This window comes from Rhinolophus sinicus, linkage group LG01 (genome assembly GCF_036562045.2).
Source record: "Rhinolophus sinicus isolate RSC01 linkage group LG01, ASM3656204v1, whole genome shotgun sequence".
NCBI lineage: Eukaryota > Metazoa > Chordata > Mammalia > Chiroptera > Rhinolophidae > Rhinolophus > Rhinolophus sinicus.
Genome location: NC_133751.1, coordinates 193,629,426 through 193,643,805, shown reverse-complemented (window position 1 = coordinate 193,643,805; position 14,380 = coordinate 193,629,426). Strand labels below are relative to the sequence as shown.

At 58.1% G+C, this 14,380-nt stretch overlaps 1 protein-coding gene across 16 annotated transcripts in view; it reads right to left on the bottom strand.

Annotated features, from left to right (window-relative positions):
• Positions 1–14,177, bottom strand: part of SPEG (striated muscle enriched protein kinase) — a 55,711-nt gene extending 41,534 nt beyond the window's left edge. For 2 of the 16 annotated variants that reach the window (XM_074313813.1, XM_074313850.1), the window contains exons 1-6: positions 7,374–7,456; positions 6,315–6,357; positions 5,358–5,387; positions 4,689–4,778; positions 4,447–4,606; positions 205–1,508 (exon numbers count right to left, since the gene is read on the bottom strand). In XM_074313813.1, coding sequence (XP_074169914.1) covers positions 205–1,508; positions 4,447–4,606; positions 4,689–4,778; positions 5,358–5,387; positions 6,315–6,357; positions 7,374–7,406 — 1,660 coding nt within the window. In that variant the 5' untranslated portion in view covers positions 7,407–7,456. The other 14 variants (XR_012489842.1, XM_074313839.1, XM_074313806.1 and 11 more) reach the window with 13 other exon arrangements.
• Between the last annotated feature and the right edge of the window lie 203 nt (positions 14,178–14,380).

Here is a 14,380-nt window from a genome sequence, read left to right as displayed (position 1 = left end):
ATCTTGGCTCCACACAGCCTCCATCAAAACACATTCTGCCTCACCAGCAGGCAGCTTTTAGCACAGCGACCTTCACAACCCTTCACTCAAACTTGAGCTGGGGTCCACACCCTCCCTGGGAAACCATACCCTCGCAACTGCCTACCAGCCTCCCTCACCCCAAAGGCCCTCTCACCCATGTCCCAGCAGTTCCTCAGGCCTTACCAAGTTCAGGCGAGGTGGGCCGGGCCCTGCGACCTCTCCCCTGGCTGCGGCCCCCTCGGCGGTCCCAGGGCCCCCAGGGACCGTCCTCCTCAGGCCCTCGGCGCAGCCTCTTCTCGGCCTCAGGCCCCGCCCTGTTCTTCTCCAAGGTCTGGGGCACAGCAGCGCCCTCCTGGCCCGGCGTGGCCCATGGTAGGAAGCGCACGGCCTGAGCCGGGGGCTCCCGCTTCCGACCCGGGGGAGCTTTCGTCCTGCCTTCGGGGGTATCGGCTGGGGCGGGGGCCGGCACTGGGCTCCGACACTCCTGGATGGCTCTGCCCCGGGTCAGCGGGAATTGGTCCCGGCGCCTAACCTCCTGCTGCGGGCCTTCCCCCAGCTCTGTCCTGCCCGCCGGTCCGCGGCTCCGGGGCCTCCCCGGCTCGTCCCCGGGCCTCCCAGCGACGATCGGAGGCGGCGGCTGGGCGGCGGCAGGGCTCACGGCCCGCGAGGTCTTGGGGGTGGAGGGCTGGGAGAAGAGCGGGGGTTCGCCAGGCTCTCGAGGAGAAGGGGCGCGCTGCAGCGTGGCGCGCAGTGACTCGTGTGAGCGCACCAGCTCCTCCCGCGACGTGGAGCGGCGGATGCGGCCCAGCTCCTGGGCGAAGCGCAGCTCGAGGTCGGAGGCCGGGCTGCGCTGCCGCGTGCGCTCATCCAGCGAGGCTGCCTTCTGCTGGAACAGGCGGCGCCGCTCGGCCACACTGCCCGCCGGCGCCCGCAGCTCCTCCTGTGAGGCCCCGGGCGAGCCCCATGGCGCGTCGCCCTGGGACTTGGGCTGCTCCAGCGAGCGGGCCTTGCGCAGGGGCACCCAAGGCCGCAAGGGTGCCGGCGGCGAGTCGCTGCGCTCCAGGCTGCGCCGTCGCTCCTCAAAGAACTGTAGCTTGTCCAGGATGCGGGAGCTGGCGCGCACCAGCCGCGGCGAGCGGCCCTGCGCCGACAGGCGGCCCGAGGCCTCGCTCAGTGGCGTCTGGGGCCGGGACTCAGCCGTGCCCGCTAGAGAAGGCCCCGACGACTTGGCCTTCTTCCCTCGCTTCTCTTCGGCGGTGGTGCCTTCGGGCAGCACCAGCTCCTGAGTACGCCGGTGGGGCGACGTAGGGGTGGCGGGGGGCTGAGTGCTGGGCCCCGGCGGGGGCCGCTTACCCACCCGAGGGGACGGTGGAGGCAGCAGCGCGGATTTGGAGGGAGGCGGTAGGGTCGGGCGACGTGGGGCTTCGCTGGCCGGCTGAGGCTGAAGGTCGGGCTCCTCCCTGTGCAATCCGCTCTGAGGGACGCTGCTGAGGAACCGAGACGAAGAGGGTAGAAGATTCAGGGGGGCTCTCCTGCTAGACCTTCAGGAGACAGGAGTTGGGCAGTGGGGCATGCTGGGAAGGCTTGGAGGTGACATGGGCCAGACCTCCGCCCCCTCCCCGCAAAGAGAAGGCACAGCCAGAGCAGGTGCTGGGGAGAGGTGGTGGCTCTAGCACCAGAACACCGGGCTAGTGGCTCTGTCCAGGTACAGACTCAGCCCCAGGGGCTGGGGCCAGCCCCCTCCCTCCAGCCATGGAAGCTGGGAAATAGCAGAAACAGAACTTAGCGGTAGGAGAGAAAAGAATGAGGCTTAGGATCCAAAGGATGAAGTGGTGAAGGAAGGCGGAAGGGTTGAATGGGGAGGGGCCCTCTCAGGAATGTAGCCTCCCACTCATTCCGGCCCCCAGCTGGCCCCCACAGCCCTGCCCATCCTCAACAGGACATATCCCCTTCACAGCAGCCCCAGAAGAACAGGCTCCAGCCTTCAGAGCCTTCTTTCTGGAAGCAGTGCCCCATCCCTGGGCTTACCTAGCACCAACCCAGACCTGAGTCCCTCACCAGTGTGGACAGGACCCAGCACGCAGTAGCTGGGGTCCCTGGGGTGGGAGATCAGGGCACCCACATCCCCGTTCTCATTGATCAATCTGCCCCCAGTCTAAGCCTTTGACTTTGTCCCGTCCCTGGGAAAGTTACCTGAGTCTTTGGAAGTCTCCTGAGAAGCACAGAAGCTCCCCAAAGGGGTACGCTCAGAAATAACTCAGCTCAGAAATAACTACTGCGTGGGCTGGAATTGGGAGTGTGGGAGAGGAGGTAGGAAGAGCTGGTCAGCCCAGCGTGCCCCTCTCACCTACAGAGATTTGAGGCCTAAGAGCTGGACCTCAGTTTCTCCCATCTTGACCCTTCCAGGGCACATCAAACGTAAAGATTAGCAAGAAAAGGAATCTGAGATGTCAGCATCACACCTGATACATTAGAGAGAGCTTAATAAAAAGTTGTGGAATGGCTCACTGAGTACTTATTGCGTGTCAGGCATGTACTAAATGCTTTAAATGCACTGAGCACTTAATCCTAGCAATGCTTTGAGGTAGGAACTGTCATTAGGTCCATTTACAGATGAAGAAACTGAGGCTTAAAGAGGTAAAGTGCCATATCAAGGTGAGACAGCTAGGAAATGGTTGGTGCTAGGTCTGAAACCCAGGAAGTCTGACTCCTGAGCCCTTGTTCCCTCCAAAATGTCTGTGATTCTGGGGGCACAGAAGCAAGGAGAAATAGGGTACTGGTCACAAGGAAAAGTCCTAGGGGTGCCTGAGTATAAGGATGCTTTAGACTACGTGAGTCAGCCACCCCCACTGCATACCCCACCTTTGACATTGGGGGCAGGGGCCGGGACACAGCCACCCATATACCCTGAGAGAGTGGAACCATAGCCAGCCACCTGCAGGGAGGCAGAGTCTACTTTGGGGGAGGGATAGCAGAGTCCCTGAGGAATGGACTCAGGGAACTGGGTGAGGCATGGAGAGAAATAAATCAGAGCAGAGGAGGCCTCTTGCAGGCAGTTTTGAGCTCCAGGCCAGCCTCTGTACCACAGACATCACTAAGGAAATGGGTTCCTCCGAAGTTGCCATAGCAACTCCAGGCTCCCGCTGGGGCCTGGCAAAGACAGACAGGGAAGAAAAAGGCAAGTCTAGGGCATAGGAGCACCTGGCTAATGCCAACCAGATAAAGCAAGGGAGCCTCTCCTGCCCCTGCCCAGACTTCTACCCTGCCCACCACTAAACCACTCCAACCACCCTCAAAGCAGCCTCCCTGCACCAGACTCCTTCCTTCCCATCCATGATGGTACCTCCCCCACACCCCCACACAAATCAGTCCCCCTCTCAGGTCCCCAAATACCCCCCAATACCTCTATCATCAGCCATTCCCTTCTATCACAGCACTCCCTCCTGTATCTGCCAGTCCCTAAATCTCCAAAAATGGCTCCAATGCCTTATTCCAACATCTCTCCTCACCGCCCCCCTAGCAGGACAACCTTCAGCCCCATTCTCAGGCATTGCCCACAAGATCATCCCAGGCTCCAGCCTCCATCATTCCAAGCCCTCTGCCTCCACCCCAGCTCCCTGTCTCCATCCCTCCCTGCTCCGTGCCCTTGCCTCCCCCACACCCCACTTCCTCCTGCTTTCCCAGGCCCCTGGCCCCATCTGCCCTCTGACCACCTCGCTCTCTTCTCTCTCCTGGTTGCGCTCTTGCTCCCTTGCTCACGCCTGCTCTCCCGGGAGCTGCTGTGGTTCCGTTCCTCCCAGAAAAAGGCCCACATGGGAACAGGAATGTGCAGAGAGATGAAAAGGCAGCAGCTGCTGAGACAGCAGGCACGGAGGGGGCCCCTGAGGGGGGGAATCCTGGGGACAACTGGAGCCTGAATGGTCGAGGTGGGAGAGGGCCCCTGGGAAAATGGAGACCTTGGAGGAAAGGAGGAAAGCACAGAGGGGTCCACAAGACCATGGAGATGGCACGGTGACCAGGACAGTGGGAGTGGGAGGGTGTGGGTGGTGATGGCACAGGAGGATGGTGCAGTGTGGGAAGATAGAGTGAGTAGCTGGGGCCAGAAGTGGAAGCAATGGGGGGTGGAGAAGTGCAGCGGGGTGGATGGTGCCCTGGAGATGGGGGTGGAGGCTGATGGAGCGGTGAAGGGCAGTGCAGGACAACATGGTGAGGTGGGAGAGTGCAGGCCCACGTGAGGCCATTACTTACACGTGGATCGAGAGCGCCCGTCCTCTGTACAGACTGAATGCGCTGTCATACAGGTCACTGGCCACCGAAAGGCTATCCTCTGACCCCCAGCTTGCGCCCACCAGATTAGCTCGAGACGCCCGTACCAGCGGCTCCACCCCCAGGTGCCGTGGCCAGGCCCCGGTTGTCTGTGCTTGCCTTGGGCTGCCCGGGGGGCGGCGGGTGCCACCCCTGCTGCCCGCTTCCTGCTCCAGGACCGTCTGCCCGCTGCCCCACCAGCTCACTTGCTCCTCTGAGGTGCCTGTCACGGAGGTCGGAGGTGTGTCCAGGGAGGTGCCCACCAGGGTGTCGGAGCCCCCTAGAAAAAGGAGCACAATGAAGCCCAGGTGCCCCTTGTGGGAGGCCTGCCACCTGCTCTTTGAGCATTCCAGAGAGCTCACCCGTGGGGGTGCTGAAGGTCCCATCATCCCGAAGCTCCAGGTGTTGAGTTCCCTGCACATCGCTGATGTCGTCCTCGGCAGTCTCTGAGTCTGGAGAAATAGGGGCCTGTGTGGGCAGGGCCCTCCTCTCTCGGACTCCAACTCTCCCCATGTCACCTCGTACCTCCCCCACAGCAGTCTGTCTTACCACACTATGGGCCTTCTGACACCTACCTTCTCCCCTCTTTGGCTCCCCACATCCCCCTGCCCAATCTGGGCTGCTTACGACTCTCTCGCTCCATCTCTGGGGCCCTGGCTACTCACCCTTCCCTCCTTGGTAGTGCCCTCCACTCCCTCTCATCCTCCTCCCAGACACTTTATGGATTACTAAGGACTCAGCCCCAGTCCTTCCTCCCCTGTCACTGGTTGCTTAAGTTCCTGTGCAGCCCCCCAAATAACAAGGTCCTAGGCTCCAAGGCTCTAAATGCTGGGTTCCAGTACCCCAGGAACAAAGGGGAGTCACCTCAGAGTTGTACAGTCAGGACACTCGACCAACCGCAGGGCCAGCCTGCCCTCTAACCCCAAACCATCCGGAACTCATCAGGGTGCGGCTAAGGCAGGGTGAGGAGAGGCTGGCTTGGGCAGGGAAGAGGGGGGAGTGGAGGGCTCGGGCAGGAGCCAGTTTCCTACCGTAACTTTGCTTTCTGCAGGAGCGGAAAACTTCGCTTCCATAGGAGCAGCAGGAGAGAGACATGGACAGACTGTTATCAGAGCGTTTGTGGGGTAGGGCATGATGGGCAGGAGAACAGAGTGGGTATGAGGGTTCCCAGTGCCCAGAGATGCCCTGTGGGGACAGGGTGGGGGAGGGAGACACCTGAGATGGGGAAAGCTCTCTCATTCTTGACTACTTGCAGGCTCCCAATGTGCCCAGATCTGGGGAGCCCACATGCTCTGGCTGGTTATTCCAACTACGTGTTATTCTGTACTCTTGGCACTTTTACTGGTGTACTCACTGACCACACACACGTACGTATGTGTACACACACACACACACACACACACACACACACTGCTGGTGCTCAGCCCTGCCACAGACCCAGGGCCCCAATGGGGGGGGGCAGGCCCATCCACTATTATAATATTTGCATTGTGCTTTGACCCCTCCTTGCAAATCACCCCCCACCTATTCTGCATCAGAATGTGACAGGAACGCTTCTCCCCATACCTCTCTTTTACTGCTGAATGGTCCTCAAAAATGCCCAGTGGTTAGGCTAGGAGCAAAGTTTCCTGGGCTTATTTTTAATGTTCCCAGATTCTATCAGGTTCTGTGCCTCAGTTTCTCTATGAGTGTCATGACAAGAAGGAGCCATGTACTGGTGGCCAAAGCATGGCAGTGAGCTCATCTCCGCTTGGCCCCATGGATGGAGAACAGCCTATGGTGGGATGTGTAGTGAGCCCCCCATTTCCCTTTGCTAGGTCCTCTCTCAGCTGCAGGGCACATGGGGGCCTTCTTGGGTGGGTGGGTGAGTATGGGTGTGGGGGGGCCCACATCTCATGGGCTGTCTTCAGGGCCTGGGTGCCTCATGAAGGGACATGGACGAAAAGAAGGAGGCATGGGCTAGGGCGAGAAGCCCACGGTCCACGCACCATGGGTGAGGCGGCCAAAGGCCCGGCGGGAGTGGCCGGTTTTCTGAAAAAGAAAAGCCAGAATGAGTTGTTGAGGGGAAGGCTCACTGGTGATGTCCCTATACATCCTGTCCAAACATCTATATCAAACAGAAACTCATTCCAGGGGCCAGTGGGTGGGGGGTGGGGAGTGGACAGAGATCCAGGGTGACTAGCTTCCCTGTAGGGAATGTCTCCACTCTTCCTTGCGTGTCAGCCCTCCCAGCTAGAGCTCAGCTTGGCTCTAGGGAGGAGCAGAGGAGGAAGGAGAGGACAGCAAGGCTGCAGGTCAAACGCTGGGACAGAGACTCACAGGACTGGGAACCTGTGTGACACCCCCAGAGACAGAGGCGAGGAGACCCGATACGGGGCTGACTGATGTGACGGAAGAGATGGGGGGGTTGCTTGGATGACTGGGAGATGGAGGGATGAGGACACAGATTCCTGCTGAGAGGAAGACAGACACCTGAAATAGGTGTCAAGCGGGAGGGGAGGGTGATGGGGGCAGAGGGCAAGGTCCCCCAAAGGGCCAGAACCGCAAGAATTCAAGAAGGAGGCCCGGGTAGGCAGAGGACAGAGCAGGGCTTGGGGAATTTATTGAGCTCGGCGAGGATCCCTGTGCCTGGCTTTCAGGAGCTCCGGAAGATGGAAGGCTCCAGGGTGGGGAGCGGAGGAAAGCCAGGCGGGGGCCAGGGCCCGGGTTGGCCAGAGGCGAGAGAAAATGAAGCCAAGTGGTTAAGAAGCCAGTGTACACTCCACGCCGAAGGCTGCGCAGGGACCTCCCCGGGTGGTCGGGGGAACTGCGGCTGATGGGGAGGGTCTGCCCTTCCGCGCAGGGAGGGGTGGGGGGAAGCTGTGCGCTCAGATCGCAGATAGGGAGCCCTCCGCAGCGCGCCCGGCTAGCGGCCACCGCGGCCGGGGTGAGGCGGGCGCGGCTCCAGAGCCCCCTCCCCCGGGCCCAGCCGTGGTGACCCGCCCTCCCTCCAGGGCTCCCAGCCCTTCCTGCCCCCTCCCGGCGCCTCCCGCCCCCGGAGCCCTCACCTGGAAACGCTTCTTCACCCACAGCTTCTTCATGGCGGGGGAGGGGGCCGGGCGAGCGTCCGGGCGAGGAGGGGACGGGCGGGGGCGGGGCGGAGTCGGAGGCGGGGCCGGGGGCGATCCGGGGGCGGGCGGGAGCCGGCTCTGGTGGCGGAAGGAGCCTCCGGGCCACTGGAGCCCAGGCAGGGGGAAGGCGGCGGCGCCCAGAGCCTGCCCCTCCCCCGCCAGATGGCACCCCACCTGGCGCCCCTTTCCCTGCCCTGCTCCCCTGGGGCAGCTATCACCTGCCTCCCCGCACCTCCACCTTGCATCTGCCTCCCGGACGCTGGGCACATAGGGAAACTGAGGCACAGAAAGGGGTACAGTGGCCCCATGAGAAATCGGGCCAGTCTCTCATTGGCAGCCCAACGCGACCGCAACGCCACCCCTCCCGCCTCCCGCGGGGCCACTGGAAGGTCAGCCGCATCTCGACTTGCTCACTCCACAAACATGTGCACATGGACCCTGTGCCAGGCGGTAGGTACCCAACTTGCCGTGGCTGGAACACTCTGCAGGCCATAGCGCCGGGTAGGGGCGCCTAGGTGGTACTCTTGGCAAGGGTCCTCGTGGATGGGGGCTACGTGCTAACAGGGCCTCAGACTATGAAAATCCCCAGGTTTCTCAGGAAAGCTAGAAAGGGCATTCGAATTTCTTGATGGTAGGTATTCCGTCCCTGTAGCCTGGCGCACGCGCACGTGCACGCACGCTCAAGTGCCCAGAGGTACTCTATTATTCACAAATAGGACCCACTTTCTTGCTCACGCCAACTTCCTTCATCCTCCTCCCATTTAACACCATGTACACTTTGCCTATACAAAACTCTACCCCTAACCCAAACAATCATTATATGTTTCTTAAGCATGTGCTAGTACCAGGCGCTTTGTACATGTTACCTCATTCACAACAACCCTGTGAGCTTGAAACTCAGAGAAGTCCTATCACTTAGCCAAAGCCACACAGGTTGTGTGTCTCCACGTGTCCTCCAGATCCAAATTCCCATCCCAGCACACACAAATAGTGCTACTCCTGGTTTCTGAGATGTGACTACTAAATCATTATCACTAGCACTTATTGCATGCTTAGTGCGTACTGTCCATGTTAAACACTTTATATGAATAAACTCATTTAATCCTCACAACGGGGGAGACTGAGGCACAGAGAGATTACTTGCCCAAGGTGACACAACCAATAACTGGGAGGTCCAGGATTCTAACCCACGCACTGTGACTGAGTTCAGTGACCACTATATCATAAAGCCTCACATGCGGATTGGTCCGTGGGTTCCCTAACTATTTCTTGAAAGCATGGGTCCAAAATAAATATAGAGCCAAACTCATGAGTTTTATTCAGCCTGCACAATATTTTAGGTGAGGCAGGCATGCTCAAGTTCAGCCACTGACAACAGCACCTTGCTTATTATCAGTTTCTACTTGGCTCCTGAAGTTATTTGAGTTTGCGTTCCCTTTATTTTAAAGTTTATGGTCATGTCTTATACATTCTGGGTACATGCAGGCGGTCCTGTGTCCCAGACCCCCAGAGACAAATGTTTCATGTACAGACACATGCGTGGGGACGTGCACTGAGAGGGTACACATGTGTGTCCATATCAGTTCCAGCTAGAGACCCTAGATGCCCACAGGCTCTTTCCCTGCCTACCCCCAAACACACCCATTCACAGATGGGGGAGCTGAGTGAGGAGAAGGGGTAACTTGAGCCCCTGTTCCCCAGGAGAATCTGAGGGGCTGGCACATTCCATAGCAAAAATAACCAATGGGCAATGGGCGTGAGTGATGGGACAGCTGGGCCGAGGAGAGGCCCGTGGGATTCTGTGTTCCTGCTCTGGGCCTGCTCTGCTCACCCCCACAAGTGCGCTCTGGGGCATGCTCTCAGGGTGGGCCCCAGATTGCTCCATTTGTCCTCTTTGGCTATGCTGCTGTGTCCCCCTGCCATTTCCCCAAACCCAGACTTCTAATTTCTGCACTGCCAGCATTTCCCCTTCCAGAGACAACCCAGGTCATCATGGCATACCTGATCTCTCATGCAGACCCTCCTCTGAGCCAGGTACACCTGCTCCCCTCCTCTTTGCCCCCTCTCTTTCCTGCCCAGGTTCATGTTCTCCCTTCCTTCCTCTTGCTTACCCTGCTCTGTATTTCTGACACACTATATATTTTTTGCTTATGTTTATTGCATGTTTCTGTCTTTCCTCACTAGAATGTAATCTTTAGGAGGACAGGAATTTTGGTCTTTACCCCCTCCCCCAGGCACTGAAACAGAGACTGGCGCACAGTAGGCACTCAATAAACACGGGAGGGGGTGGCAGAGCTGGGTGTGGAGAGGAAGAGGGGTGGTGGGGATGGGGATAGTAAATCTTCCCAGAGCAGCTCATTCATCTAGCCTTTCTCTCTTCTCTGTCGTGACCCAGACCTTTTCCAAGAAACAGCTGGAGAAGTGACCAACTTGCATTCTACTTAGGATCTTCCTGGGGGGACCTGCCTTGCTTTAAGAAAGTTCTCCCACTTGGGCTTTGGATGCTTTGGGGCCTCTCTGCTTTTCTCTTTCTTTCCTCCGAGATCTCACTGCTTCCACTCTGGCCGCTCCTCCTCTCCTGAATAGGACTCCGCATGAATGAATGGTGACACTCTCCATGCCCATCCCCAGCTCCATACTAGTTCCCTCCTGGCTTTTCATCCAGATTCCCAAATTCCAGGTGGAAAAGATAATCACCGAAGAATATACCTCAGCACAGGTTCTGGTATATTCCCCACCTTTCCCTTGTCTAAACCGGCCCTCTCTCCCTATCCCTAACCTCTCCATGATTTCAAATATCCGCATGGTTCACTACCATCTGTTGACCTTTGGCCCTTCTGATTGACACCAGAGTCTTCCAGACCCCGGCTATGAAACTTCAAAGTAACATGGTGAGAATCGTCAGCTTGCTCCGTCTGGACTGTGCCCTGTCCTTACCCTTCTGTCCTTTACTGCAGGCCTTCCCCTACAGCCACATGCCCCAAGCTTTGAGGGTGGCATTTACTCTGGTCACTTGATTTGCATAGGGCTCCTCAGCCCATGCCGGTGTGAGCCTGGTGTTCTGAAAGAGAAGAAAGCCTGCCTGTCTCGGAGACCGGGCCAGACGATGACTTCGGGGATATTGGCAGAAGGATGGTTATGATTACAGATCCTTAGTTTTTGCACACTTCTCTTTCTGAGGACAGGCAATGTGGACCTAGACCCAGAGGCTTTCAGATCTGGCTCTGCCGCCGCACTAGCCATGTGATGTTGGGTAAACTCCCATTTTGAACCTCAGTTTTCTTATATGTAACCTTGGGGTTAGGTGATTAAATAATGAAATGAGATACTACAGGTATCCTGTGTTTCTGCTATCTTCACTGTTCCTATTCTTTCCTCGTTTCTACACCCTAAACCCACCTTCCTGTTTCCCATCTTTCAAACTCTCCAGCCTGCAGTCCACTTGTCTTCTCAGGGCCCCAGCCTCCCCCATCCATGCCAGTCTCCCTGCATCCTTGAATTCACATCTCAGGCTTCAGGAGTGCCAGGAACCTTAGCATCACCCCTTGCCGAGCCAGACAGCGGTCCCAGCCAGGAAACTGCCTCCTTCCCTCTGCAGCCAGGTCCTGGCTGAGCTTCCTCGAGAACCCTGAAGTCCTCCCACTGTTGATCGCAACCAAGAAAGTTTTCCGTGAGTGAGTCTGAGCAATGCTGAGCTGCTTGCCCAGCTGTCCCTGACCAGTACCTATCATTGGGCAGGGACTGGTGGGGGGATGGCAATAGGAGGAGGAAGCCAGATTCACCTGGTCAGTCCCCCAACATCACCAAAACAAAGCCCTTCTCTCCCCCAAATCATGTGGGGGGTGTGTAACAGTTAAGCGCATGGTTCTTTGCAGTAGGACAGACTGAGGTTTCCATCCCTGCTCTGCCACCTACTATCTATATAGCAGGACATGTCATTTCATTCCGCTGCACCTCAGTTTCCCCAGAGTTGCTGTGGGACCTAAATATGTCCAAGGAGATGATAACATATTGCCACACAGTAACATACTAGCTATTAACACTATTATAAATTACTACCAATTAATAATAATAAGGCTGCTCTTGGGGTAAAGATTTAACCGGTAGGAAAAAGTTCTTAAACGTGATGTGCTGAAGCCCAACCCTCTTCGTGTTTTAACATGACTGTCAAAAGGCCCCAAGTCCAGTGCCACGGCACCCAGGTTCTTTTCCTTTCCCACATGCTGTTCTACCAGAGCAGCCTGGAGACTGGCCCCTTGACCTCCATCTAGTATGCCCAACCAGGCTTCAGCTCTGCCTGCCATACCACCCAGGTTACAGAGGGGCTGAGGAGACAGTACCGTCACTCCACGCCATTGGGGGACCTAGGCAGGCTAGGAGGCTCTTGTGTTCAGACAGGCCAGTCCTGGGATACGTTCCATACAATGGACAGCTCACCTTCCCTTTCTCTCTCCTTCCTCCAGAACTCTTTGAGTAGTAAAGAGCTTCCAGAGTCAAAGCCAGGAGGATTGGGTTCTTAATTCTGGGGCAGCCATAACTAGCTGTGTGCCTTTGGGCAGATCTCCCTGTGCTCTGGGCCACAGTGAAGTCACCTGTAAAAGGAAGCGTCTGGAGCTGTGGTTCTCTGTGGTCCTTTCTAACTCGAAACAAACCTTGTGACCACCACGCTCCTTCCTCAGCACTTCCTTTTCCATCCCTAATATCTCACACTCCACTGTGCTGTATTCGCATCAATCTGTCTATCATGCCCTTCGATTTATGTTCTGTTTTCAGCCCCCTTACGGGACCAGAGCTAAGATTCCTAAGAGGTCCGATCCTTCCCCAGCTCAGAGGGCTGCCAGAATGGGCCTCATCCTCCAACACCAGCCGGGAAAGCCTTTATCTAGCCAATTACAAAGCCAACCAAGAGAAGCCAGCCTTGGACCGGTTGTTGAAGATTGTTGGGGTGGGGGGGGCATGGTGGGGCTGGGAGAGGGGAGATGCTGGCAGAGGGAGGCTGAGCCCCTGCTCCATCTCCTGACTTGGCTGCACCTGAGAGTCGTCTTTCCCCTCCAGCTTCATCCCTATGCCTCCTCCTCAGTCCCCAAGGATGTACCCTACACGATACCACCCAGATGGATTGAGAATTCCCTCTTGAAAATTGCCCAGGACATACTCAGTGACCCCCAAACTCTTTGCCTTCTCCCCTAGCAGCACTCTATTTCCTCAGAATTCTGTTTCAGTCAGCCTGAGGCTCTGCCTTCGGCCTAGAGAAAAATTGGCTGGCTTAGGGGCTGAGGAGGTCAAAAAGGAAGAGCAAACATGGACCCAAGGAGAATTGGCCCTGGCCAGGCACCCACACCAGCCCCAGCAGGACCCCGAACACCAGGCCCAGCCTCAGTCCCCTCTACTCCTGCCTTGGACTACCGTCTGTCCCTTCACACAGGAACCTGGCACTCTCTGCCCACAGGGCAGGGTCCCAAGGACCTGCCTGAGCATCCCCTTCCACGCCCTCTGAACTTCAGCTAGATACGGCCCGTAGGCTTTCCACACCAACTCCGCAAACCCCATCCCTCCGCTGCTTATACCGCCAGACCCCTCCACAGCCCACACACATATGCACAAGCTCATGCACAGGCTGACATGTGGATTCTCAGGCACTCACCTCCACGCACGCTTGGGAGCCCCTAGCCCTAGCTCCACCTCCTGACGCCCTGAACCCTATTTACTCATACTTGTCCACCCACTGGCCTCTTCCAACCAGCCTGGTGCCGAGCACACCAACCTGCCCCAGCAACAGACTGCCAGGACCTCTGACCCATCCTCTCAATACTTCAGGGGGACCAGGAGGGCTGGCTCCCTCCCTTAGCCCTGTTGGGCTGGTCAGGATTCTTAAGTCTAAGTTACTGGAGCTGATGAAGACGATTTTCCACAGGGGGCCTTTTGCTACAGGGAAACTAGGAGGGTGTCCACTATGAAATTCCCAGAGAGGCCTGAGTGGGGCTCAGGCTTTGCTTACCCAATGCTGACCCTTGACCTCTGACCTTCCTGTGGGGAGCTTCTCTACCTTGGCACCCCTTTCCCTGTACTTTCCTCTTGGTGGGTACTTCTGGATCAGCGCAGCTGAGAAGCCAGAGCACCTGGGAAGAAGTCTGGATGAACCCACGTGGCCAGGGGAAGCCCTTCTCTATCTCTGATCACCCACCCAGCCGCCACCTCCCCATTACCTGGGACCTCCAGCACTGTGACAACAGCCTCACAGCAGGCCTGGCCCCGCTCATTCTGGGCCCTGCAGCTGTAAACGCCGGCGTCCTGCGCCCTGCAGCTCCGCAGCCGCAGACAGCTGGGCTCAGGGGCTGGTGGGGGCAGGAGTTGCCCATCACGGAACCAGCTGAGGCTGGGCTGGGGCGTCCCACTCACCACCACCCGCAGCCGCAAGTCACTGCCCACAAACACAGCCGCGTCCTTCAGGGGCCGCAGGAAGACTGGTGCCCCCATCACGGCACCTCCGCCGGCCCCCACCTTGGCCCTCTTCGGGGGCACCCCGGGGCTCGGGGGTGCCCTCGTGCCCGCCTCCTCGCCTCGTGTGCCCCGGGCTTTCTGCATGACTTCTTAGAGCTGGGCTGTGGGGACGCTGGAGCTGATGGTCACAGGGGCACCAGGAGGATGGTGCCCTGGAAGACGAGTCCTGGGGGGCCGGCACCCTGCCTTCCTGCTGCCCGCCCGCCTTCGGCCTGTGCTACCCAGAAGGTCACCAGGGCGGCCAGCCGGCAATTGCGCCTCGGGGGCTATTTTTAGGCCCCCCGGCTCGGGTTTCGAGGGAGCTGTGGAGGGAGGGGGTAGCAGAGGAGGGGACTTGGACTCCACTCGGCTTCTTCCTTCCCTCCAGGGGCCCCCATTGTCCCCTCAAGTTTAAACAGGTCCCAACCCTCTCCCCGATGGTGGGTCTGCACCCAAGCCCACTC